The 23,101-nt window shown below is 39.5% G+C and overlaps 1 protein-coding gene across 2 annotated transcripts in view; it reads left to right on the top strand.

Annotated features, from left to right (window-relative positions):
- The window catches only part of LOC139953374 (protocadherin Fat 4-like), a 33,893-nt gene extending 12,174 nt beyond the window's left edge, over window positions 1-21,719 (top strand). For both annotated transcript variants that reach the window (XM_071952882.1, XM_071952883.1), the window contains 31 exons: window positions 130-206; window positions 645-741; window positions 971-1,093; window positions 1,462-1,551; window positions 2,293-2,394; window positions 2,814-2,997; window positions 3,405-3,505; window positions 4,096-4,233; window positions 4,773-4,872; window positions 5,336-5,644; window positions 5,917-6,083; window positions 6,543-6,756; window positions 7,404-7,609; window positions 8,366-8,542; window positions 8,860-8,961; window positions 9,659-9,797; window positions 10,101-10,384; window positions 11,072-11,230; window positions 11,525-11,652; window positions 12,148-12,263; window positions 12,799-12,999; window positions 13,402-13,568; window positions 13,695-13,940; window positions 14,180-14,268; window positions 14,436-14,549; window positions 14,962-15,033; window positions 15,630-15,824; window positions 16,932-17,075; window positions 17,696-17,787; window positions 17,987-18,069; window positions 18,724-21,719. In XM_071952882.1, the coding sequence (XP_071808983.1) occupies window positions 130-206; window positions 645-741; window positions 971-1,093; window positions 1,462-1,551; window positions 2,293-2,394; window positions 2,814-2,997; window positions 3,405-3,505; window positions 4,096-4,233; window positions 4,773-4,872; window positions 5,336-5,644; window positions 5,917-6,083; window positions 6,543-6,756; window positions 7,404-7,609; window positions 8,366-8,542; window positions 8,860-8,961; window positions 9,659-9,797; window positions 10,101-10,384; window positions 11,072-11,230; window positions 11,525-11,652; window positions 12,148-12,263; window positions 12,799-12,999; window positions 13,402-13,568; window positions 13,695-13,940; window positions 14,180-14,268; window positions 14,436-14,549; window positions 14,962-15,033; window positions 15,630-15,824; window positions 16,932-17,075; window positions 17,696-17,787; window positions 17,987-18,069; window positions 18,724-19,431 (5,124 nt within the window). In that variant the 3' untranslated portion in view covers window positions 19,432-21,719. The remainder of the gene's footprint in view (window positions 1-129; window positions 207-644; window positions 742-970; window positions 1,094-1,461; window positions 1,552-2,292; window positions 2,395-2,813; window positions 2,998-3,404; window positions 3,506-4,095; window positions 4,234-4,772; window positions 4,873-5,335; window positions 5,645-5,916; window positions 6,084-6,542; window positions 6,757-7,403; window positions 7,610-8,365; window positions 8,543-8,859; window positions 8,962-9,658; window positions 9,798-10,100; window positions 10,385-11,071; window positions 11,231-11,524; window positions 11,653-12,147; window positions 12,264-12,798; window positions 13,000-13,401; window positions 13,569-13,694; window positions 13,941-14,179; window positions 14,269-14,435; window positions 14,550-14,961; window positions 15,034-15,629; window positions 15,825-16,931; window positions 17,076-17,695; window positions 17,788-17,986; window positions 18,070-18,723) is intronic.
- The last annotated feature ends 1,382 nt before the right edge of the window (window positions 21,720-23,101 follow it).

The raw sequence follows: 23,101 nt of genomic DNA on the forward strand, positions 1-23,101 counted from the left end.
ACACCACATAGCTAATCTGTGAAATTTTCATCAAATTCAACTTATCTACCTTTTAATTCTAAGCCCCCATCTTCTTCCTCTTAGTTTTCACTTTTAGTGATAATTTTCAATTTGTAAACTTTCACACAGGCTTTAGATGCAGACGCAAGTGATGTCCTACAGTACTCGCTGTTAACTGAAAACTCTCCATTTAAAATCAATAATGAGTAAGTGAGCTGCTTGTGTTTTCCCTGATATAATCCTCTGGGGTTTTCTTGGCCTTCCTCACATCGAAAACTGAAACCTACTTCTTCGTCAGTTTTTTGGCTCTCTCTTTCTCTCTCTCTAATCGACCCAGGTCGGAATCATGTTGAGGCTCGCCCATCCCTGTCTATCTCTCATTAGGTTGGGAAGATCAGCTGGAAGCACCCCAATGTCCCTAGCAACTACATCTGTATAGCTGTCTTCCCCTGTTTCTCCTTCCATGTTTTGGTGACCAGTTTTTGGCGTGTACTGTGTTTAAGTTCACTCTCTGAGGGTCCTATGCTTCACAAGCAGAATGATCCTTTAATTTTGCTCTCATGTTTGATCTTTTTACAAAACAAATCTTTTTAATCAAGTCTGTGGTAAGATTTATTAATTTGCATAATTATTCATTTATTCAGAGGTGGCTTGTCCGTGGTTGGTGTGCTCGACGTGGACAATGTTACTGACAGCCAATCAGAATACATTCTGGTTGTTTCTGTTTCTGACGGCGAGAACGTAAGTAACAACAATGGAAGAAAATGGTAAACAAATTGTTGTAGATTCTCTGAAATGTACGGCCCCCGGGTTGGTGGGCCGGATCCATACTTCATGTTTTACTTAGCAAAAAAATATTCTGAAATGGTTTTTAAAAAATTAGGTCCATGCAACAATGTTATTAATCTAGATCATTAGAAAAATTATTGTTGATATTTGTTTTGATAATTTTTTTTTTTTGGTACGACAGGATGTTTCGGTGAACGTGACCATCTTAGTCATGGATGTGAATGATAACCCACCCATGTTTGACGAGGACGATTATGTTTGGGAGCTGCCGGAAGGAGAACCATTGACCAATGAAACATTTGAGGTCAGAAATTGTTTTATTATTTTTTATTATTGTCATGGTCGAGCGGATGATAGTAACGGAGTCAAGCTCTGGTGTTTCTGATTGGTAGAGTTGTGGGTTCGATTCCCGGTTGTGTCACTTGTGTCCTTAAAGGCACTGGACACTAGTGGTAACTTCTCAAAATATTTGTTGGCATAAAAACTTACTTGGTAACGAGCAATGGTTGATAGTATAAAGCATTTTGAGAAACGGCTCCCTCTGAAGTACGGGTAATGAGTTTTGAGAACGAAGAAATTTCTCACTGAAATATTTGAATTGATTTCGAGACCTCAGCTGAAGAAATAAAAATAGATAAGTCTTACTTAAATTTGTTTTATTAATACGACCAGGTCACGGTGACGGATAAAGATATCGATGCAAACATAACATTCTCTTTGGAGGAAGGATCGGACGACAGATTTCAACTTCTCAACAGCAAGGTAAACAGAAGAGGAATTGCGTAACAAAATGTGTTAACTCTTGGTCAAATTTTTGTTTCAAGGCAAAGTATATCTTTAGTTTTTGACACCATTTGATTGTTTTAATCCTTTATATATACACGCATGGTGTTACCACAACCGAATATATATTTATACCTCGCCATGCAATAACTCAAGTCACATAATATAAATGTAGATTGGATCCAATAAAATCAACCTGTGAAAATTTCATACCAAAAGGTGGTAACGTTATGGAGATATTGCTGAAAATCCGAAGTGGTTTAAAGGAACACGTTGCCTTGGATCGGACGAGTTGGTCTTATAAAAAGCGTTTGTAGCCGTTTGTTATAAAATGCATCTGGGTAAAAGATGTTTTAAAAGTAGAATAAAATGATCCACACAAATTTGCCTCGAACTTGCGTGGTTTTCCTTTTACTCTGCAAACTAACACGGTCGGCCATTTATGGGAGTCAAAACCATAACGGCCAACCGTGTTAGTCGACGCGGTAAAAAGGAAAACGTGCAATTTCGAGGCGTGTTTGTGTGGATCATTGTATTCAACTTTTACAAGATCTTTCTGCCCGTATGCATTTTATAACAAACGGTTAAAAACGCTTTTCAAAGACCAACTCGACCGATCCAAGGCAGCGTGTTCCTTTAATTATGTACCACAGGATTGATGTATTATATGAAAAATGTTGTCTACCAGTATTAGTCAGTCTCAAAATCCTATCATTTCAGATCGGAGAGATCACAGTTGACGGTACTTTTGACCGAGAGACCAAAGCTGAGATAATGGTGGTAGTTCTAGCAACGGATGGTGAATATACATCGGAAACAACAGTAAGGAAAAAACTAATGTATAAATTTAAATTGCTTCATTTAAAACAAAAAATAACAAAATGGAAACTCATTTTTAAAGTTTATTAGGTCTTGTTCGAAACCGCGACTTCGGCTGCAGCTTCATTCCCGGCCCAAAACGTTATATACAATAATTCCATGCCCACTTTCCATTGACAACATACAGTTTGTCCCCCGCCCCCCGTTCAATGTTGACTGTAACGCAGAAGCATCTGGAACCAACATTGAAAGGGGGTAGCGGGGCCGACCGAGATATGGCCGGGATTTTAGATCAGCACGTCTGCAGGTGTGGACGAATAGGCAGGTGCGCCAATCTATTCGTAGCTGTAGCCGGAGTCACCGTTTCAGACGCGGCCTTAGACTTTAAAAGAGTTGTACCCTGACTTCTCTGTACCTTCCAGGTCATTGTGAACATAACAGACATCAATGATAACAACCCAGAGTTTATTGTAAGCTCCAGCACCAGCCTGGAAGTCGCTGAAAACGCAGCGATTGGAACTTCGGTGTTTTCGTTCATGGTAATTGATGCTGATGAGCCGGGCACCGATAACACTCAAATTATGCTGGTGATCCAAGATGAAACAGGTAAGAAAAAACTTGCGTTTTGATCATTTGTTGCCGATGCCCTTTTGTAATGATCATCTGGATGAAGTAGTGGTTAAGTGTTTTTGCTTAAGGCCACAAGAGTCACAACTTGGACTCGAACCGACACTCTGCTGAATAAGAAACACCAGAGCTTGATTCCAGTGTGCTTGACTGTCTGCCAGAACAGACAGTGAGAGTGAGGCACTTAAGCTTTTAGAGAAATGAATCACACAAAAGAAGCTTAGAAAAATGAATCACACACTCGAATAGAAAAAGACTTTATCCATGTTAAAAATGTGTGGGTGTTTTTTTTTTTTGGGTGTGGATGCAAAGAAAAATCTCCTTGACTTTAAAAATCTTAAATTATAAATCTTTGTTCTTAAAATTGCCATTCAATTACATTTCAGATTTTGGAGTTAAAGTTGCCGACGATGGTGACGGCTACCAGCTTTTTGTCAATGGTACCCTAGACAGGGAGACCAGGGAAACGTATGAGATGTCCATTGTGGTAAGTTGAGAACAAATCAACTACATGATTATTGGTTTAATGTTATTACTGTTGTCATTTTTACTGGCAAAATTTGATTAAAGAAATACACAATGTAAGCAATGTCAGGGCGTTTTGTGATGGTTATACAGAAACGAATGGTCTCTAAGGGGGTTAAAGGAACACTACAGAATTGTTTATTTGCTAACAAAATAGTTGCTGGAATTGTAAGCACTTCATGTAATCCACCATATACATCAACTGACAAACCTGTAGAAGTTGGAGATCGATCGACCATCTGGGTCACGAGAAATAAGGAAAAAGCGATTACACATTTTGCATGACATCAATTCAAAATACAAAAATGAATAAAACGCTCACTGTGCGATAAACTGCAAACGGCAAATTAGTTTTTTTTTATTTCTCATCAAATATGACATTTCCAACCGAAATATTTAAAGGGATGTTTTCTACTATCATCATCATGAGACCGTGTAAGTTTGATGTAAATCTGTGATCTAAATTTAGACAAGTTTTTTTTCTAACCAATTCTGTAATGAGCCTCTTACTTGTGGAGTAATTACCAAAACTGACTGGATGTAATTTTGCAGGCAAGCAACCCTGGCTTTCCTGAGGTAAGCGCCACGTTGAACGTGACCGTTACACTGCTAGATGTAAACGACAACGCTCCCGAGTTTCTTGTCACCGAAGAGGACATCGCGTTGGAAACAGCTGCAACATTTGATCTTGTACGTATAATTTGGTTTTTACCTTTCCCAATTACTCCGAAGAAAAAAAAATGCTCAGGCAAATCACCCGGCTGAGATTCGAACCCACACCCATTGCTCAAGCAAAAAAAATTCTGCTTAGCAGAAATCAACAGGATACCAGTCACAAATTGTACATGTGACATAGTACATGTATCTTGGCTGCTAACCCTGTTCTAGTAAGCAAAATTTTTGTGCTTAGCTAGTTTTTATGACTAAAGCAGCTCTATGAAATTGGTCCCAGAAGCATTTTTGAAACAATATCTGCTCCTTAGGAGGGAGTATAAAGTACGTCCCGAAAAGCCAAGTTGCCAGACAACACCACCGTTTTCACGAGAGGCACTTCTTTAAAAAAAAAAATCAGTGTTTTTACACACTTTGGACATTATTATTTACATCAACATTTCCCTAGGTTTCAAGGGGGGGAGCACGATATACAAAATTTAAATAGACAATGAATATGTCCAAATGGTGCATGAAAGAGTGAAATTTATTTCTCTCTCTCACTGTTTTTTTTCCAGATTGCAAGTCTGTCTGTCATAGACAGGGACATAGAACCAAATTACTTCAAGTTTTCTTCAAGCGGTGAAAACAGTGATTTGTTCTTCGTGTCTCCGACAGGTATTGAACTTATTGGGTTTTTAAAAGATGTTAAATTTGCATTAGGGGTTTAAAAATATTCATTTTGGTTTTTACCCATATACACCAATGTGTGTTATTTTTTTCACAGAACTCGGGTAAGTACCGAGTATACAGTGCCAAGAACAGACATAGGGGTTAATTGATCTGAAGGCGCCTTATCCACAGTTTCTCCGAACTCGGACGAACAATCTATATGTGGTTTCCTAGTGCCTCAATGCCCTGTAAAATCACGGCAGATATGGAGTGATTGGGAAGATTGAAGGGATGTCCTACAGGTGTATCCAGCTTTTGGGTCTTGACTGTGGATCTGTGGCCACGGTGGCTGTAGAAACGCCTCTTGAGTGTAGTTCTTGTTTCATCTGTGATGTGATGTTTCATCACATTGAACACCACATAAATAAATTAATAACCTTTTGTTAAAAATTCCTTTCAATAACTACAGACGAAGGCTGCTTAGTGTTCCTTAAATCCAACTTGGAGCTGTCCAGTGAGCGATACATCCTTGACATCACGGTCTGGAACCCAGACTCACCGGAACTGAAGGGAGACCATAGCACCATTCGCTTGAGATTTTTCTACGGCGAGTTACCATGCTTTGAGATTGTCCCTAAAGATCCCGAAGTTACGCGGGTGATTCCCGGAGACGCAGAATTTGTTGTTTTGACAATGGGCGTGAACGTCAGCGACTGCAGTGACCCATCTGCCGAGTCTGACATCATGTACAATATTACAAGAGCCACGTATAAAAAAGGTGAGTGGTTTTTATTATTTTGAAGCCAATTAACCTAATGTATACCTTTGGTTTTTGGAACCATTTTGATTGTTTTTAAACACAATAATTGCCAAGGAAGGAAATAGCCGGGCACCAGGCACAGCAATGTGAAAATCCTATAGCATTATGACTGGTAACCTATTTCTGCTAAAGCTCGAATTCACTGTGTGTTATTACATTTAAATGACCAACTTTAATTGTTCTCTGCTGATTTTACTTATTATTAAAAGTTTGATTTTAATTTCTTTAAGATTTGGACACGCTTTACGCTGACGATACTGATGATGTTTCAATCAATGAGATGACAGGAGATTTATCTCTGGTGTCACCATCACCAGGACTGTACGTCGTCTTAGTTGAAGCTTACAATAGCTCAGAAGGTGTTGTTCCGTCATTAACCATAAGAATGTACTCTACGGTAGGCGAACAGTTTGAGTTATCAAAAGAACATTATTATAGATGATATTTTGTACTGGGTTTGATACTAGACTAATAATAATATTAATACTAGTGGCTTCTTTAGTGCTCGCCTCAAATCCATCATTTAGTGACGCTCATGGAGTCAGAATTCAGTATTTTTCTACCTTTTGCAAGGTATGCAGAACTACATTTTTTAAGTATGAGACATGTTCCGTCACAAGCACTAAGTAAGGGTTTACAAGGTGCTATTGAGCAAAGAAAAGCAGCAAATCAAACCAGGAACACCAGGGCGGACGCCTTCACTTTACGATAAGTGCACTGGGTTCTTTTACACGTCACACTGGACCAATGGCCTTTTGTCCCATCTGAAAGCTCCATTAAATAAAGAGACTGTAATAAAAACATCCTTTTCATCTGACAACTAACACCTGTTATCTCCATGTAATTCCTTATAAAGGTTGAAGTCCGACTAACTGAAGTAGCTAATAATCCACCGATGTTCACAGCACCAGAGTTTACTATTCCGGCTCGAATACTTCCAGTGGAGAGTGGAACAGAGTTGTGGGATTTTGGTCAGAACGTAACCGATGCGGATTCGCCGGCCTTTGGAAACGGAGAACTGCTCTTCTTTATTGACGGGGTCGAGTGCGTCGGCGGTTGTGACGCATCAGGTGAGGATTTTTTTCAGAACAGAGGGATGAGAAATGTCAGACTTTTTATCTGAATTCAGACTTTTTGATTCGGTGTGATGAAAAAATATCAGCTGTTATTTTGTCAAATCTTTAGCTAAGCAAACATTATAATAGTAAGTAGGATTTGAAACTTTGCATGGTGGAAATATAATAATATGGAAAGGTTTGCGGAAACATGGTGTTACCGCAAACCTTTCCATATTATAATAGTGATATCGATAATAACACCATTTATATAGCGTCTTTTCCGAAGATTCTAACACTCGGAGAAAAAAGATAAAAACAACAACAATGGGAATGAAATCCGAAAACAAGAGGATAACTACGACCAGGCCTGCAGCATTGAGGCAAAGAAAGTCCAGCAAAAGCCGGTCTCTCTATGACGAGAACATGCAGGCCAAGCCGGGCAAGAGTTACTGATAAAAAGATAATGTTTTCAGTGACCTTTTAAACATTGTATTGGAGCTTGAACTTTTGATGGAGTGTGGAATGGAATTCCACATCTTGGGGCCAAGCAAGTTTTGTGCTTAAAGGCTAAACAAAATTGGGCCCAGCCCCTGTGTGACGTTATAGATAAGTTCTTATAAAAAAAAAATTAATGAAAACAAATATCTTTCCTTTTCTAGATGTTTTTAACATGACCGCCGACGGGAAGCTTATTCTTGCCAAGGATCTGACAACCGTCCGGACTGTGAACCTAACCATCAGAGCGCAGGACCGTGCGGAAGAACCTCTAAATGATAAAGCTCATGTGAGTCTGGGTTTCAGACCGGCCAGCACGGGTCCACCGATGTTTGTCGATGAATGCGAAACCCCTATTCTTATACAAGAGGTAAAAAAATGAAAAATCTGGTAACTAATTACCTATTTATATTTATACATAGTTTTTAATGATTCCTGTAAGTGGCGGCTATCCGCTGTTGGTCGTCAATAAATAAATAAAATAAATAATAGTTTGAAATATGGTAACCAATAGTAAGAAATCTGGTTACCAATGGTTGGTTAGAAATATTGTACCCTTGTAAGAAATCTGGTAATCAATGGTTAGAAATCGGGTAACCAATGGTTATTGGTAAAAATATTAAAACCTATAAGTTACAGATCTGGTAATCAATGGTTTGAAATCTGGTAACCAATAGTAAGAAATCTGGTAACCAGATTATTGGTTAAAAACATTGTGAGGATGTAATGGTGAGAAATGTGGTAATCGACGGTTAGAAATCTAGTAACCAGTGGTAAGAAATCTGGTAACCAATGGTTTATGAGAAGTCTGCTGGTAAGTAATGGTAAGAAATGTGGTAATCGACGGTTAGAAATCTAGTAACCAGTGGTAAGAAATCTGGTAACCAATGGTTTATGAGAAGTCTGCTGGTAAGTAATGGTAAGAGATGTGGTAATCGACGGTTAGAAATCTAGTAACCAGTGGTAAGAAATCTGGTAACCAATGGTTTATGAGAAGTCTGCTGGTAAGTAATGGTAAGAAGTCCAGTTACTATAGATACAAAGTAACTGGTCAAGGGATTTAGATTTGGGAATAGAACTAAGAAAAAGAGAACTCTAAATCTCATTCATCATATTTTATTTGTAGGAGAGCGATGAAGTGGATATGTTGGTTTGCGATCTGAGAGCAGTTTCAGGCGATGATTTACCGGTGATTTATGGCTTTAAAGGAGATGAACCTGGCAATTTTACTATCAATTCGGCAACTGGAGAAATCTTCACTACGAGGGCTTTTGACTATGACGATTCCGACAGGCAGTTTGAGGTGAGTTTTGTTGTCTTATAAGGCAGTAGACACTATTGGTAATTACTCAAAATAATTATTAGCATATAATTATTAACATAAAACTATACTTGGTGACAAGTAATGGAGAGAGGTTGATGGTATAAAATATTGTGAGAAACGGCTCCCTCTGAAGTGACATAGTTTTCGGGAAAGAAGTAATTTTCCACGAATTAGATTTACAGCGGTGTAAGGTTAAAAACAAAAATATTAGCAACATTTCTTTTTTTAAATTAATTCCTGCATCTTTTAAAAGTGGTTTTTAGAAAATTGAGGATTGCTGAATTTTTCTTACACAGCTTCTAGTGTTTGCAAGAACGTCTGACACAAGCCAAGAGACATTCACAGTGGTTAATGTACAGATTGTTGATATCAACGACCATGCCCCAGAGTTCCTACAGGTAAATTCACATGTTTCTATAAAGACAATATTTTTTCAAACGCAGACAGGCATGTATAAAACTTTGTATGGTGTGTTGTTGCATAGCGGATAAGAATACTGAGCTGAAACTCTGGTGTTTCTGATCAGCAGAGTGTGGGTTCAAGTCCCAGTCATGACACTGGTGTCCTGAAACAAGACATTGCTGCTTCCATCAGATGGGACGTAAAGTCGTAGTGTTGTGTAATGCACGTAAAAGAACCCAGTGCTTTTATCGTAAAGAGAAGGGGTTCGCTGTGGTGTTCCTGGTTTGGTAGGCAGCATAGTGTGCAAACAGCACCTTGTTAACCATTACATGGTGCAATGTAAAGGAATTGGTCTCGTCCTTCAAAAACGTAGCTTCCCAATACCTTGCGGAAAAATACTGGATGCCGAAGTGCCTGGAGTGACAGCGGAGCGAGTGACAGGTTCGAGTGCTATAAGAATCCTTGGTACATGTACATCTCAAAGTCAATTGTATTTCTCGGTGCAATGCCCTCTTGTTATAACATGTACACTATATGGATGGTACACAATATAGAATGTACGTATACAACAATGATGCTTTCGGAAAATAGAAAATATTTTTTACATGATATACGACCTTGGTACTGAAAGAGTTGACCATAAGTCTTAATATGTCTTTTCTTTTTTCGTTGATTTTGGTTTTCGTCCAATAGGATTCGTATCAATTTGAGTTGGATGAAGATTTGAATAGTGCCTGTCAGAATGGCTCAATGCTCCCTGGAGAATGGCTTGTGAAGGCGACGGACGACGACTCAACATTGATAAATCAGAGAGTAGAATACTCCATCGTTGGTATGTGAACTAGAAAATAAATTAAATAAACCCTCCGAGTAGAGCAGGTTATTTGAACGTTGAGACCATTTAAGAACTCACTACCCATCAGTGAAGTTAAAATCGAGAAATCCCCTCCATCCATTAAGCGCAAGTAGTTGTCCTTAGTACCGACTAGGTAGTTCTAAATCAGCAGGTTAGTTCTTCTTAGAACTAAATAGTCTCCCAAAGTCCAAAATCTACTCTATTGATACCTGAAGTTTTCGTTGTTAAAAACCCATCTCTGATATTTCTTTTAAAAATATGTTTGGCTATTTTTTTAAGGTGGAAGTGAAGATTTTACAATTGACACGACCACCGGGAAGATCAGTAAACAACGCTGCATCAACGCAGAGAACTACACTTCTGGCGTTATCATGCTGATCATCAACGCAACCAATCCGGATGCGATTCTCCAGCCAATGGGTTCCACCAGTGTCTCGTTTGTCATACGCGATCTAAACGACAACGCTCCGATCTTTGACGAGGCCAGTTACGTACCAGTATGGGTCCCGTATTTGATGTCGGACTACCTTATCAAGAGTGTTGCAGCACAAGATGAAGATGTGGTAAGTTTGAGGAATGTTTCAATGCGAAAAATAGTTCATGGCCAGGGCTTAGCTGCTCTTTGTGCTTGGGGTAACTCAAGAAAACTATCACAGGGCCCAATTTCATAGAGCTGCCAAGCACAAAAATTTGCTTAGCATGAAAGTTCTTCCTTGATAAAAACAGGAGTATCAACCAAATTTCCGTGTGTTGCATAATGCTTGTTATTGGTAGTCTGCTGTTGTTTACTTATCCTGAAAATCACGTTGAAATTTGTTAGGTGATCCTGTTTTTATCAAGGCAAAAATTTCGTGCTAAGCAAATTTTTGTGCTTAGCAGCTCTATGAAATTGGGCCCTGATGTTTCGACCCTGGCAGAGTCCTTCTAAATGACAACACAACACACGGGGCATCATGGCTGAGGGGGTAAGGGCCCCAAAACCCAATCTCTGATTCATTCCGTTCATTTGGAGCTGAGATGGTTAAAGGAATGCACAAAATGCCCCAGTCACCAGGGTTTATAATGTTTGTGAATAATGTTTTCAATATTAAATAAAAATTCTTCTAAAACTTTTGTGAAGAGTGTATGAACAGATTTATAAATAAACATACATCAAGTGACAATACTGGTCTTTGACAATTACCAAGTGTGTCCAATGTCTTAAGTGCCATTTACACATAGAATTTAAAATCTTGTTTTCAATATTTCAGAGTGAATATAACAGTGGTGTAACGTATGCCTTTGCTACTGATCAAGATTTGAATGTCTATCGGTACTTCACAATCGGTGAAACGACTGGGGAGATACGAACGACGAACGTGACAGGATACAATACCGAGGAGCTGTTTGGAGACAACAATGAAATCATGGTACATTGGGGAGAAAGAATGTTTTACTTTAATTTTAAAGGGTTGGGGGACTTCTTGTAGCACAAAACACAATGTTCAAAGATTTACATTAAACTTACACGGTTTGAAGATAATGATAGTAGAAAGCTTCCCTTAAAATATAACTTGCTGAGGTGCTGTAGTTTTTGAGAAATTAGTAAAACAATGTCACAAAACAGTTATCGTCTCAGAGCATGCAGTGAGATGAAAATTATTTTGTCATGTAAAGAGTCTTTTTTATGACTAATGAAGTTTTCTTGTCTTATTTGTCCTTAGATTATCGTTAATGCTCGTGATAACGGATCCCCACCCAGGGAAGCAGACCCACAGGGTATCGTGGCCATCCTTTATGATCCCAACAACTTGAATGAACCCTACTTTCCTGAGAAAGACCGGGAGCAAGAGTAAGCTTTAGAGTTTTGTGGGGTAGCATGGCCGAGCTGTAAAGAAAACCAGACTCAAGCTCTGGTGTTTCTGATCAGCAGAGTGTAGGTTCCAGTCCCAGTCTTGGATGTTGTTGTGGCCGAGCGGTTTTAAGTTTTGTGGTGAAGTGTGGCCGAGCTGTTCAGAGCATTTGGACTCAATCTCTGCTTTTTCTGATCAGCAGAGTGTGGGTTCGAGTCCTGGTAATTTCACAGATTCATATGTTATGCATATGTTGACAATTAGGTGTTCATTGCTGTTGAACTATGTGCTGTAGTTGCATTTTTCAAAAAAACATTAGTAGTAACAAATTTGTTGTAAAAGGAGCTCATTCTTATTGCAGCAGCACTTGCACCAGAAATTGATCTCCTTGGATGGAAAATTACCTTCGGTTCTATCTTTTGGTGGTAAACTAAGGTGTTTCTCTTGAACCAGTAATATATGAAATTTATAAATTTTTCTTGTCTCATGTGTAGGATCTCTCCACCAGAGAATGCTGAGAATTGGTGCGATGAATTCACGCCTCCATATATGTCATCGTCACCAGAGATCATCGTGTTGTATTCGATTATAGACGTTGTCCCAAGTAATGGTAAGAAAGTAAGCAATTAGAGTGAACGAGGGGTTGTGATTAGGGGATGGATTAGGGTTAAGATTAGGGAAGGCCTGTATGTTTCATTTTTGAAAGGGCAAGGACACCAAGGCATTTAAGACAGGTTGTTTATTTAAGTCATTGTAAAGCGCTTAGAGGTAACTTTATATTAGGCTCTATACAAATCAAATATATTATTATTGTTATTTTTTCTCCTCGGTAAAGGGCACACTATGAGGAAATTGTAAATTTCTACTGGAGTTTTTCAAGGGCACCAAGGCAATGACGAGGGGGCATGGAGGCAATCGCCTTCATGAAGTATGAGGCCTATTGGGGGATGGGGGGGGGGCAGGTTGGCGATGTGGTATCTTTCCTCGCCTTTCAGTCCCAACCTGACAGGGGTTTTTGTCTCGCATCTAAAACTGAAACTTCCGTCCTTGTCTTCTCTTATCAGATCTCACAATGGATTATCAAAACAAACCACACCTATTCCCAAATTTGTAACTTAAATCATGTATTTTACTCAAAAATCTAGCTACTTTGACTTTCTTCCTGCCCGAAAACAATCAACCTAAGCTCTGCTCTTCAAAGTCCTTTGATAGAGAACAGATCGGCGAATACGTCATCACTATCAAAGCTACGTCTTGTAACGAGACGGAAGAAGACTGCAGTGTTTCCATCACAAGAGCTAGTCTGAGAGACGGAGCAGGGCGCTTTAGTCTGGATGCAGTGGAAGGTAGTACATTTGTTTTAAATTTAAAGGCACTGGACACCTTTGGTAATTGTCAAAGGCCAGTATTCTCACTTGGTGTATCCTATCATATATGCATAAAATAACAAGCCTGTGGAAATTTTGACTCGGTTGGTCATCGAAGTTGCAAGGGAATGATGTAAAAACAAACAGCCTTGTTGCACAAATTTGTGTGCTTTCAGATGCCTAATAAAAAGTTTCGGGCCTTAAGTCCTTTATTGTTTGAGTGATAGATTAATATACAAAAAATTTAATATAATAAAACAAAATCTAGAAGAAATTCCACCCGAACCCTGCAAAATCTTTTGCCAGTTTTGGTGTTGATGAGTAGCAATGTTAACGATTTTTCTTGAATTTTTTTTTTCGTTGAAAAATTATGTTCCAAAGCAAACTCAGGAAATGCAGATTTCAGTGTAGTGGTCATCACACTCCGTGTTGAAGACATCTCTGACGCGACGCCAGAGTTTGACAAAGACTTCATCGAGGGCGCCAATAAGTTCATCATCGCAGTGCCGGATAACACTCCATATGGGCAGATCATCTTCCAGGCCAAGGTAGGGTCTATGAATATTCATCTACGAACCCTTATGAATATTTATGAGAGCCAATACAAAATTCAAGACCCATGGCAAAACTGCTTTTAAAAAAACCAATGACATAATTAAACTAAATTATTGCAGGCAACGGATGATGATGCGCAATCACGTCTGAACTACAGTATCGAGTACGATGATCACAGCTCGACGCCAAACTTTGTCATGGACGACTTGACGGGAAGACTAGCAATCCAAGACAGGGTGGAGTCCTACCTGAGTGATGTGACATTTGACCTGAACGAGGAGCAGGGAGCCTATGATGTCACTTTGAAGGTCAATGATGACTTGACGAATCAAAGTTACAAAGCCTCGTCTGAGGTGGAGGCTAAGGTTGGTGTCTTGTACAGAACTGAATATAATTTGTGTTTACCCTGTACCTAGTTGTTTCTTGTACCCTGTACCTAGTTGTTTCTTGTACCCTGTTCCTTTTACCTAATTGTACATTGATATACGGTGTACCTGTACCTAGACGATTGTAATATTCGTTGTACCTTAATGTTCCTTGTATTTTCGAAACCTTCACGTTGCACATCCATTCAAGTGCTCTCTGGTTTTTATTGTTTGTGTAGATTAAACTGCTGTTTATCTATGAATATGCCATCCTCGTGATCAACAAAAAGCCAACGGATGTGAGCATCGAAAGTGCCGCTTTAGTTGAGTAAGTATAACTCTTTCAGAACTGAATATAATTTGTGTTTACCCTTTCGCCAATGTGTATTTAGCTCTGTGTATTCGGAACTTTCCATGGAGAGTTGTTGATAATGCAGCAAGCCTTTTCCGATTTCAACTTCAAATTTTTTGTTTCTCCCCTTGTTTTCCACCCAGATGTCTCTCGGATGAGCTTGGTTTGACGCTTGTAGTCGACAGCATAGAGGCCCACGTCATCTTACCAAGAAAAGTGCTCTTCACATACTCCCCAATCGAGATTGACCAAAAAAGGTACTAAAAAAATAATTCTGAACATCCAAGAAGGAATAATAATAATAATAATTTATTTATTTGTTTCAACAAAACCTCAACAAATTGAGAAGATAAAAATACATCATATTTACAATAAAAGGTACATAAACACATAATTAAGGAAACGGGATAACCCTGACACTCTTGGACGATCCCCAGACAATCTTGACAAAGTATGAAACAAAAGGATTGTCAGAACAATCTGAGCAGCTGACCAAAAGTGCCAGATATGTTGAATCAGAGGGAGATCGCCAACTTTAGGTCTGGATAGCTATGTTGAAAGAGTGCTGGCACGTTAATCTGGAGGTCGCTGGTTTAAGTCACGGCCCAGTAAATTCTGTCTTTGTTCAAACCCAAAACACAAAACCTTTTTATTTCTTGCCTGTTGCAGAACTGATGTGTGGGTTCATATGATCGACACAAAGGATGGTGTGAAATTTGTGAAGTACTGGGATTTCAAAAAGTAAGTAAACCATTTGCTTTTTTCTTTCTCCGAGCCATGGACAGAAATCAAACCTCCTTGTGGCACTTGGTGGGCAAGCAGTTTGAACATGTGATGGTCACGGGTTCGACTCTGACTGGAGGCGTCTTTGAAAAAGTGGCGCGTCATGGTGGAGCGGTTAAGCGTACCAGACTCAAGCTCTGGTGTTTCTGATCAATAGAGTGTGGCTTCGAAGCCCTGACGTGGCACTTTAACCCCTTACCCTTACAGACCAAAGCGTCCAGAAACAGAGGGCAATTTTACAAGTCTCTACCTCACTTTAAAATGTTGTAAAATGTTGATTTATTTGGAACTCTTTCAGAGTGAAATCTGAAATTTTGTAACATTATTGATTTTCGCAACAAATAACACTCCAAGGGTATCAAAAACAGTGGCTTTCTTCACCGGTTTAACCTGAGGTTTAAGAGTTGTGATATTTTGTTCCCAATTTTCACACAGACTCAATGTAAAGTGAGCTAAAACACAAAACTGAATTTGATCTTACAGCCCCTCTCATCAGGCAAGCAAAGCTGATTTCCTCTTTTTCCGTCTGATTTTTGCGTCTTCATTTTTTGCAGACTGTGGGATTCCAACAAAGGGAAGAGTAAGTGTTTCTCAACCGACGTAACCCTTCGTCCGCCGCAGCCTCACTCTGTCGTAGCAGAGCAGTTTGACGAGTCGATGATCGCGTCTTTTGCGTTACTCGTCATGGCTAGCTTTATAGGAGTCTGTACAGTACTGATGATGGTGGCTATCCTCTACATGTGGCACAAGTGAGTAACTCAATACTCATAACTCATAACTCATTTACAAAATCTGAGACATAATAGAAAACAGCCGTCGATTTCACCACACTCTTCCTAACTTAGGATTAATCACAGGACTTGGGACGAGTTGAGTTCCGTAACCATATACGTTAGGACGCATTTAACCCATCCTAAGTTAGGACGGGTCCATCCTAACTCGAGATATGATTAATCTAGCAGTTTTGTGAAATCAGCTGCTGGGCCTATTTCAAAGAGCTGCTTAAAGGCGCTGGACACGTTTGGTAAATGTGCATGAAATAACAAACCTGTAAACATTTTGAAAGAAATTAAAGGGAAAAACACCCTTTCAGATGCCTGAAACAAAGGCATGACTGCCCCTTCCCAGGTTGTATCGTAAACTTTGGTGTGATCCCTTGCTTTAACATGGCAATAAATGGTTGTTTGGCTTCTGACTGGCAGCCCCTGAACAAACATACTGACAAAATAGGGAAACTGCCAACTAAAGGGCTAGGTAGCTCAGTTGTAGAGCACAGTCAGGTTAATCCGGAGGTCAATGGTTTGAGTAAATTTTCTAAGTTCAGAGCTATTTCATTTAAGAATCTACGCAGTCAGTTACTCTTGGGGTTATATCTTGAGTTCTTGATGGTAGTACCTATGGGTATGTTCAGACAGCGTACTAAGTTAGACCCGAACCGGTTTAACTTCTATGAGCAGCAGGGGGTGGTCGTAAAAATAGTTAAACCCGATACGGTTTATCTTTGGTTTTAAGAGGTCAAAGCAAACGCGACCCCGTTACTCTAACATCCTGTTTATTGGCCTGTTCATTGGTCACCGTGTGTTTACATAATGATTACCGGATGTGGTCTTTTTTATTCTGTCCACACACAGTGTTGAACAAGCTTGGTGTTGAAAGATAAACCTGAAGCGGTCTAAAAATAAACCCCCTCCCTGGACGGTTTATCTTTTGTGGGTTTAACTCGATTCGGACTAACTTTAAAACCGTTCAGACACACAGAGTTCAACACGATCGGGTTAAACCATGAGTTAAACCGACTTTAGTACCGTGTCTGAACGACCTCTATGTCAATTTTTGTACAATTTCTTTTATTGTAGCGTGAAACTTCAAGGTGGTCGTCAGATTTCTCGTAGATTGGACATGTTGATGTTGACTGAGAACGATCAACTCTCGACCCAGTACAGCGGAGTCGATAACCCGGGTTATGAACCGGACTTTGTGGAAGAGGCGACTACTTCAATGTAAGTCAGTTAGGATGGACGTTTCTTTCTTGAAGGGGTGGGTTTACGGTTGGGTTAGGGTTTGGGATAAGGGTAACGGTTGGGGCTAGGGTTATGGCTGGAGTTGGTTTTTTTGTTGGGGCTAGGGTTGGGGTTGATGCTTGGGCTAGAGTTGGGGTTTAGGCTAGGCCTAGGGTTGGGAAGTGAGTTAGGGCTAGGGTTGGGCTTAGGGCCAGCTAGGGTTAGGGTGGGGTAGAGTTTTGCTCAAGTTAGGGCGGACAGTTGGAGTTATTGTTCGATGCAGTCGGTAAGGTTTCTAGTTGGTGTTTGGGTTTGGGGATATGGTTGAGGTTTGGGTTAGAATCAGGGTAAGGGTTAGAGTTGGAGCTTGAGCTAGGGTTAGAGAAAGTGTTTGAAGGTTTTGGTTCCTGTAGGTGCACAATCCATGATCTTGAAATATGTTGCACTCTTTACTGGAAATTCATAAGCAATTGTAAAGTTTATAGGCTACCAACTGCAGCCCGCATCCCAGTACAGGTTTTTTAAGGTTGGCAGTTTCCTCTTTTCTTTTATGTATGTTGATGTCTTAACAAGCATTCAGTGATTGTTTTCTACTATTTTTTTTTCATCTTAAAAATTAGTAAGGAGAAGGACGTGAAGATTGATGTTGGAGAACAAGCAAATCTTGAAGATGCAGGGGCTTCTGCGGAACCTATTGAACCAACATATGCTAGTAAGTCTTTGGGGTTGAACAAAGAAAAATAGACTGGTTCAAATCCCGCTCCTGTAAATTTTTCTTAATTCAGGTCATAATTATTTACAACAGTCTGTTTCCTTAGTGGTTTATAACTTGATATTTTCAACTAAATTAAGAAATTGTAACTTTACACAGATCTTAAATTTTTGTTTTATATCGTCAATCTTGTTTACAGATGTACCAAAGGTATCTATTCAAGCTTTACAGAGCGAGCCAAAGTCGACGCTTACCAAAGGTCCCGAACACTACGAGTCACAGGTAAGTGTCTCCACGTTAGATGGCTTAGGTGCTTGAGCGCTCAGACATTAAACTGGAGGTCCCTGGTTCAAATCCCACTCCAGACCTGTACTTTGTCTTTGTCAACTTAATTTGTCATCACTGATTAGTAAGTGAACTGACAATGACTAGAGCAAGCTAGTCGAAACGTTGAGACCAATCCAAGAACCGACTCCAGGGTAGTGCATTTAATTACGATCCTATAAGCTTAAGTAGTAGTCCCAGCCAATTTTCTATACCTTCCGCACAGGTAGTAGTTAAATAGCAGGACAGTTCTTTTCAGAACTGAGAAGTCTCCTGAACATCCGATAAATCTATTCCGCGGTAATAGAATATAGAAAGACAGTTCTCTTAAGAACAAACTCTACCTGGCAAGTAGATACACACATGGTGTTACCGCAAACCAAACATTATTGTCGTCTAGTTACTGAACCCAAATATTTTGATTTTTGCAATTCATAATTCATAATCATAGGCCTCAAACCAATGTTTGTGTGGAAGAGACTGGCTGTTGCCAGCTTGGTGTTTAAGACCCCCTTGTAGGAGTTTGCTGAGTTTTTTTGATGGGAAGATTATCTAAAATAAACAGGCAGAAAATGAATGAGTTGCTTAATATTTGAATATGTTTACATGCAGGAAGTGGTATTTGACTTCCCCTTGGAGGAGGAGTCTGACACGGACACTGGGGTTGCGGACTTTGCCCGCATTCGCACCCGGGCATACCCGGACAATAAGGAGCCAAGCCCTGATCCGGCAAGCGTGGAGATTGTCAACGAGCAGCCGGACAAACTGGATAAAGCCGACGGTGACGGAGCAGCTCTGATGGTTTCAGCCGAGCAGCAAGACAAGAGTGATGCTCAGGAGACGACCAAAGATCCAACAGAAGCACCTTCAACTGAGACACCAACGGGAGACGTAGCAGAGGAGCCAGTCCAAGATTTGTGCCCGCTGCAACCAGAAGACGTCAGCAAGGAGCTCTCAAAAGAGCAGGCTTCAGTCTCAGAATTAGATTCAAAGCAAGAGGCATTCGATGACTTGCCACTACCTCCGCCCCCACCACCAACCCCTGGTGAGGTTTCAACTGATAGCGAGCCAGCCACCCCAAAGTTGGATCCTAAACAAGCCACCAAGGAGCTCGACGATGACATCCCCCTTCCGCCACCGCCTCCTGAAGTACTCTCCAACAGCAACGAGAAAAATAAGAGTACGCCGTCCACTCCTCGATCCGCTCGCTCTGAAGGTCACAGCAGTTCTCAGAGCCCATCCGAGGGTACGCCTTTGACCGACTTCGAAAACGGTGAGATCCCAGATTTCCTTGAAAATATAGAGATCACCAAACTGTAATTCTACTTTCCCCCTCTTGCAGCCGATTTTACGGAACGCTAGGATTAATCCTACCTCGAGTTAGCATGAGTAACTAGTCCTAACTTAGGATTAATCTTTTAGGTTTACATGTTACAAGGTTGGGACTCGTCCTAAGTCCTACCATTTTAATCCTATCTCGAGTTAGTATGAGTAACTGGTCCTAACTTAGGATTAATCTAAAGGTTGACATATTACAGTTTAAGGCTGGGACTCATCCTAAGTTCTACGATTAGTTATAAGTTAGGAAGAGTTTAGTGAAATCGACGGCAGGTTTGCAAACTGTTATCATGCATGATATTCTTCCTACTTTAGTCTGTTTTCCGATTGTTTTTTACCCCTGGGTCAAATCAGAATAATCATCAATAATAATGCCTTTAAAGTCTGTTCGGGCTTGTAATTGCATCATGTGTACATTTTAAGCAAGCCTTTGTACCAAATATCATGAGTGTTTTAAAAGATGTTTGTAGATACACCACTGCTGAGCGGGGTGAAAAGTGTCTTTTGTGTTTCACCATCAACTAGAAATTGAAGTTGAAATATAAGTGCCTTAAACTAAAAGTTAGTGAAACTATCTATAAAGCAGTATACAAAGTGCCTGCTTTTATAAAGGGATTTTCAAACTGTAGTGCTGAAAACTCAATGCAAAATATTCAGGCTATTTGTTCCATTATATCTTATAAATTACTGATTACTGATTGGTATTACAATTAATTTTGTGGAATTATTGCAAAAGTTACATTTTATGGATGAAAAATGAAATGTCTGCAACAAATTAAAAAACTTGATGAAATAAAAAAAAAAAAAAAAACTATGTTTGCTAAATATTATTTTAGTCACTGCCTGGTGGAAATAATACCTTGTTGAAATAATACGAAAACTATACCATTATGTTCGCTGTTTGCTATTTTTTTAGTGGCATTTGTAGCTTTTAAAGAACTGCTTGTATGTTGCCAAATTTTGATTGACTAAAATTTTTAGTGGTATTTGTAGTTGTAATAGAACTAGGTTTGCCTAATTTTGCCTAGAGGAAATAATGCAAGACCATTATGTTTGGAGTTTGCGATTTTTTACAAATATAAATTTGCAATTTTTACTGATATTTGTAAGTTTCAAAGAACCATGGTGCCAAATTTTAAATTTGTTCCTTGAAACCCTTCCATGGCAAATTTAATGGCCAAACTAAACAATGTGTGGTTATCTCTTGGTAATTGCGGACGCTTTTTTCATTTCCAAGTTTTAAGGCATACTAGCCTAATATTATGGTGTTGAATATAACATGTTCTACAGTTGTGCCTTCAACTAAAAGTTAGTGAAACTATCTATAAAGCAATCCACAAAGTGCCTGTTTTTTATCAAGCGATTTTAAAACTGTAGTGCTGAAGATTCATACATAATATGCAAGCTATTTTTCTATCTCTGCAACTTTTTATACTTTCATCTTGTTCTTATGGCGAAATATCCCTGTAGTTGCTTTTCTTAAAATGTCATTTTGTGAGTTGGGTTTTTTTCCCATGAAAGACAAGTGCTGCTGAGATCTATCATCATACCATCTATACAAAAGTGGAATATGAAATTGTATTAAAGGCACTGGATGGACACTTTTGTTAATTACTCAAAATACTTGTTTGCATAGAAACTTACTTGGTAACAAGCAATGGAGAGCTGTGATAGTATACAACATTGTGAGAAACGGCTCCCTCTGAAGTAACATAGTTTTTGAGAAAGAAGTAGTTTTCCACAAATTTGATTTCGAGACCTCAGAATTAGATTTTGAGGTCCCAAAATCATGAATCTGAAAGCACACAACTTGTGCGACAAGGGTGTTTTTCTTCCATTACTCTTTTGCAACTTTTATGACCAATTGAGCAAAAATTTCACAGGTTTGTTATTTTATGCATATGTTGAAATAAACCAAGTGGGAAGACTGGTCTTTGACAATTACCAAAGGTGTCCAGTGCATTTAAAGGGGCATGCAATTATATCTCTGCGATTATTGTTAGACACTTATTTCCTGTTTCATCTTTGATCCAGTCCCTTTAATCGTACAAAAAAGTATGTGTAAGTTTTTAGTTGTTTTTGGCTTTAGTAGTATCTGTTTGCAAACTATTCCCAATTGTTACTTTGTTGTAGTTCCTGAAAGAACAGCAGCACATAATATTGCTGCTACATCAGTTCAACTTTTCATTTTGTTGAGTTGGAAAGTATGTGAGTCTTTGACTAGTTGATCTATCTAATAAAGTCACACGCAGTTGTTCTGAAATTGAAAACATTTGTCGCCTGTGTCACCTTCTTGTTAACATACTTCTATAAGGGTGTCAGAACATAGGGGTGTCAAGCCCGGTTCATACTTCCTGCGAATGCAAATGCGATGTGAATTTGACATCACAACTTTGTTTTTACTGCGATATCAACAAGAGAGTTGAGCACATTATTATTCGCGAACTATTAGTTGCGGATTTGTGACATCAACATTTGTATAGCATTTGCCTTCGCATGAAGTATGAACTGGGCTTCATCCAGCGAAGACTGTGAGTGCTTGTCCCTTGCTTTGCATCTGATGAAGTAGTTGTTACTACAAGAGCTTGTGTAGTTTTGTTATGGAACTAGTTAGGTCTTTCAGTGCTACGACACGAAGTGAATGATTGATCATTAATATCAAGTTGTTGCTCGACGTCGTTTTTTTTTCAGTACAGACACTTTATGTGGGAAAGAACTTGGAGATTACATGCATATGGTACAAATTTGCTGTTTTTATCATAACTTTGTTGTTAATAATCATAACTTAGTTGCGTATCTGATCAGTAGAGTGTGGGTTCGAGTCCCAGTCGTGACATTTAAGCAAGACCATTGCTTCGTCCTTTGGATGGGACGTAAAGCTGTAGGTCCCAAGTGTTGTTATCTATGCTAAAAAAAAACAGTACACACTTATCGCATAACTTTGTTGTGTATCTGATCTGAGCAGAGTGTTGGTTCGAGTCCCGGTCATGACACTTAAGCAAGATACTTAACCTTTGCTTCTTCCTTCGAGGGGGACGTACAGCTGTAGGTCCCATGTTGTTATTAATGCATGTAAAAGAACCCAGTACACCCATATCGCATAACTTTGTTGCGTATCTGATCATTAGAGTGTGGGTTCGAGTCCTGATCGTGACACTTACGCAAGTCACTTAACAATTGCTTCGTCCAGATGCGACGTAAAGCTGTTGTTATCAATGCATGTAAGAGACCCCAGTACACACTTATCGCCAATTTTGTTGTGAATTTGATCTGAGTGAATTTGATCTGAGCAGAGTGTGGGTTCGAGTCCCCGTCATGACACTTAAGCAAGACACTTAACCATTGCTTTGTCCTTCAAAGCTGTAGGGCCCATGTGTTATTATTGTAGCGGATTCACGCCGGTGTCTCGCCGGGTACCTCAGGACTTCGACCTCAGGATGAGCATTTACCACATAGACCGGTGGGGGCGGACTTGTTTCTCGGGTGAAATCTACCCCCAGGCGCCTAGCTTAATCACCACGCACACACCACACACCATACAGGGACTGACACTTAAATGATTATGCACCTTACACCGATCATATACCTTGTCTGGACTGGTTTATTAGATTACGAACTGTTTCTTTAATAGGCGTTGAATTGAGGTTCCTAA

This window comes from Asterias amurensis, chromosome 21 (genome assembly GCF_032118995.1).
Source record: "Asterias amurensis chromosome 21, ASM3211899v1".
Lineage (NCBI taxonomy): Eukaryota > Metazoa > Echinodermata > Asteroidea > Forcipulatida > Asteriidae > Asterias > Asterias amurensis.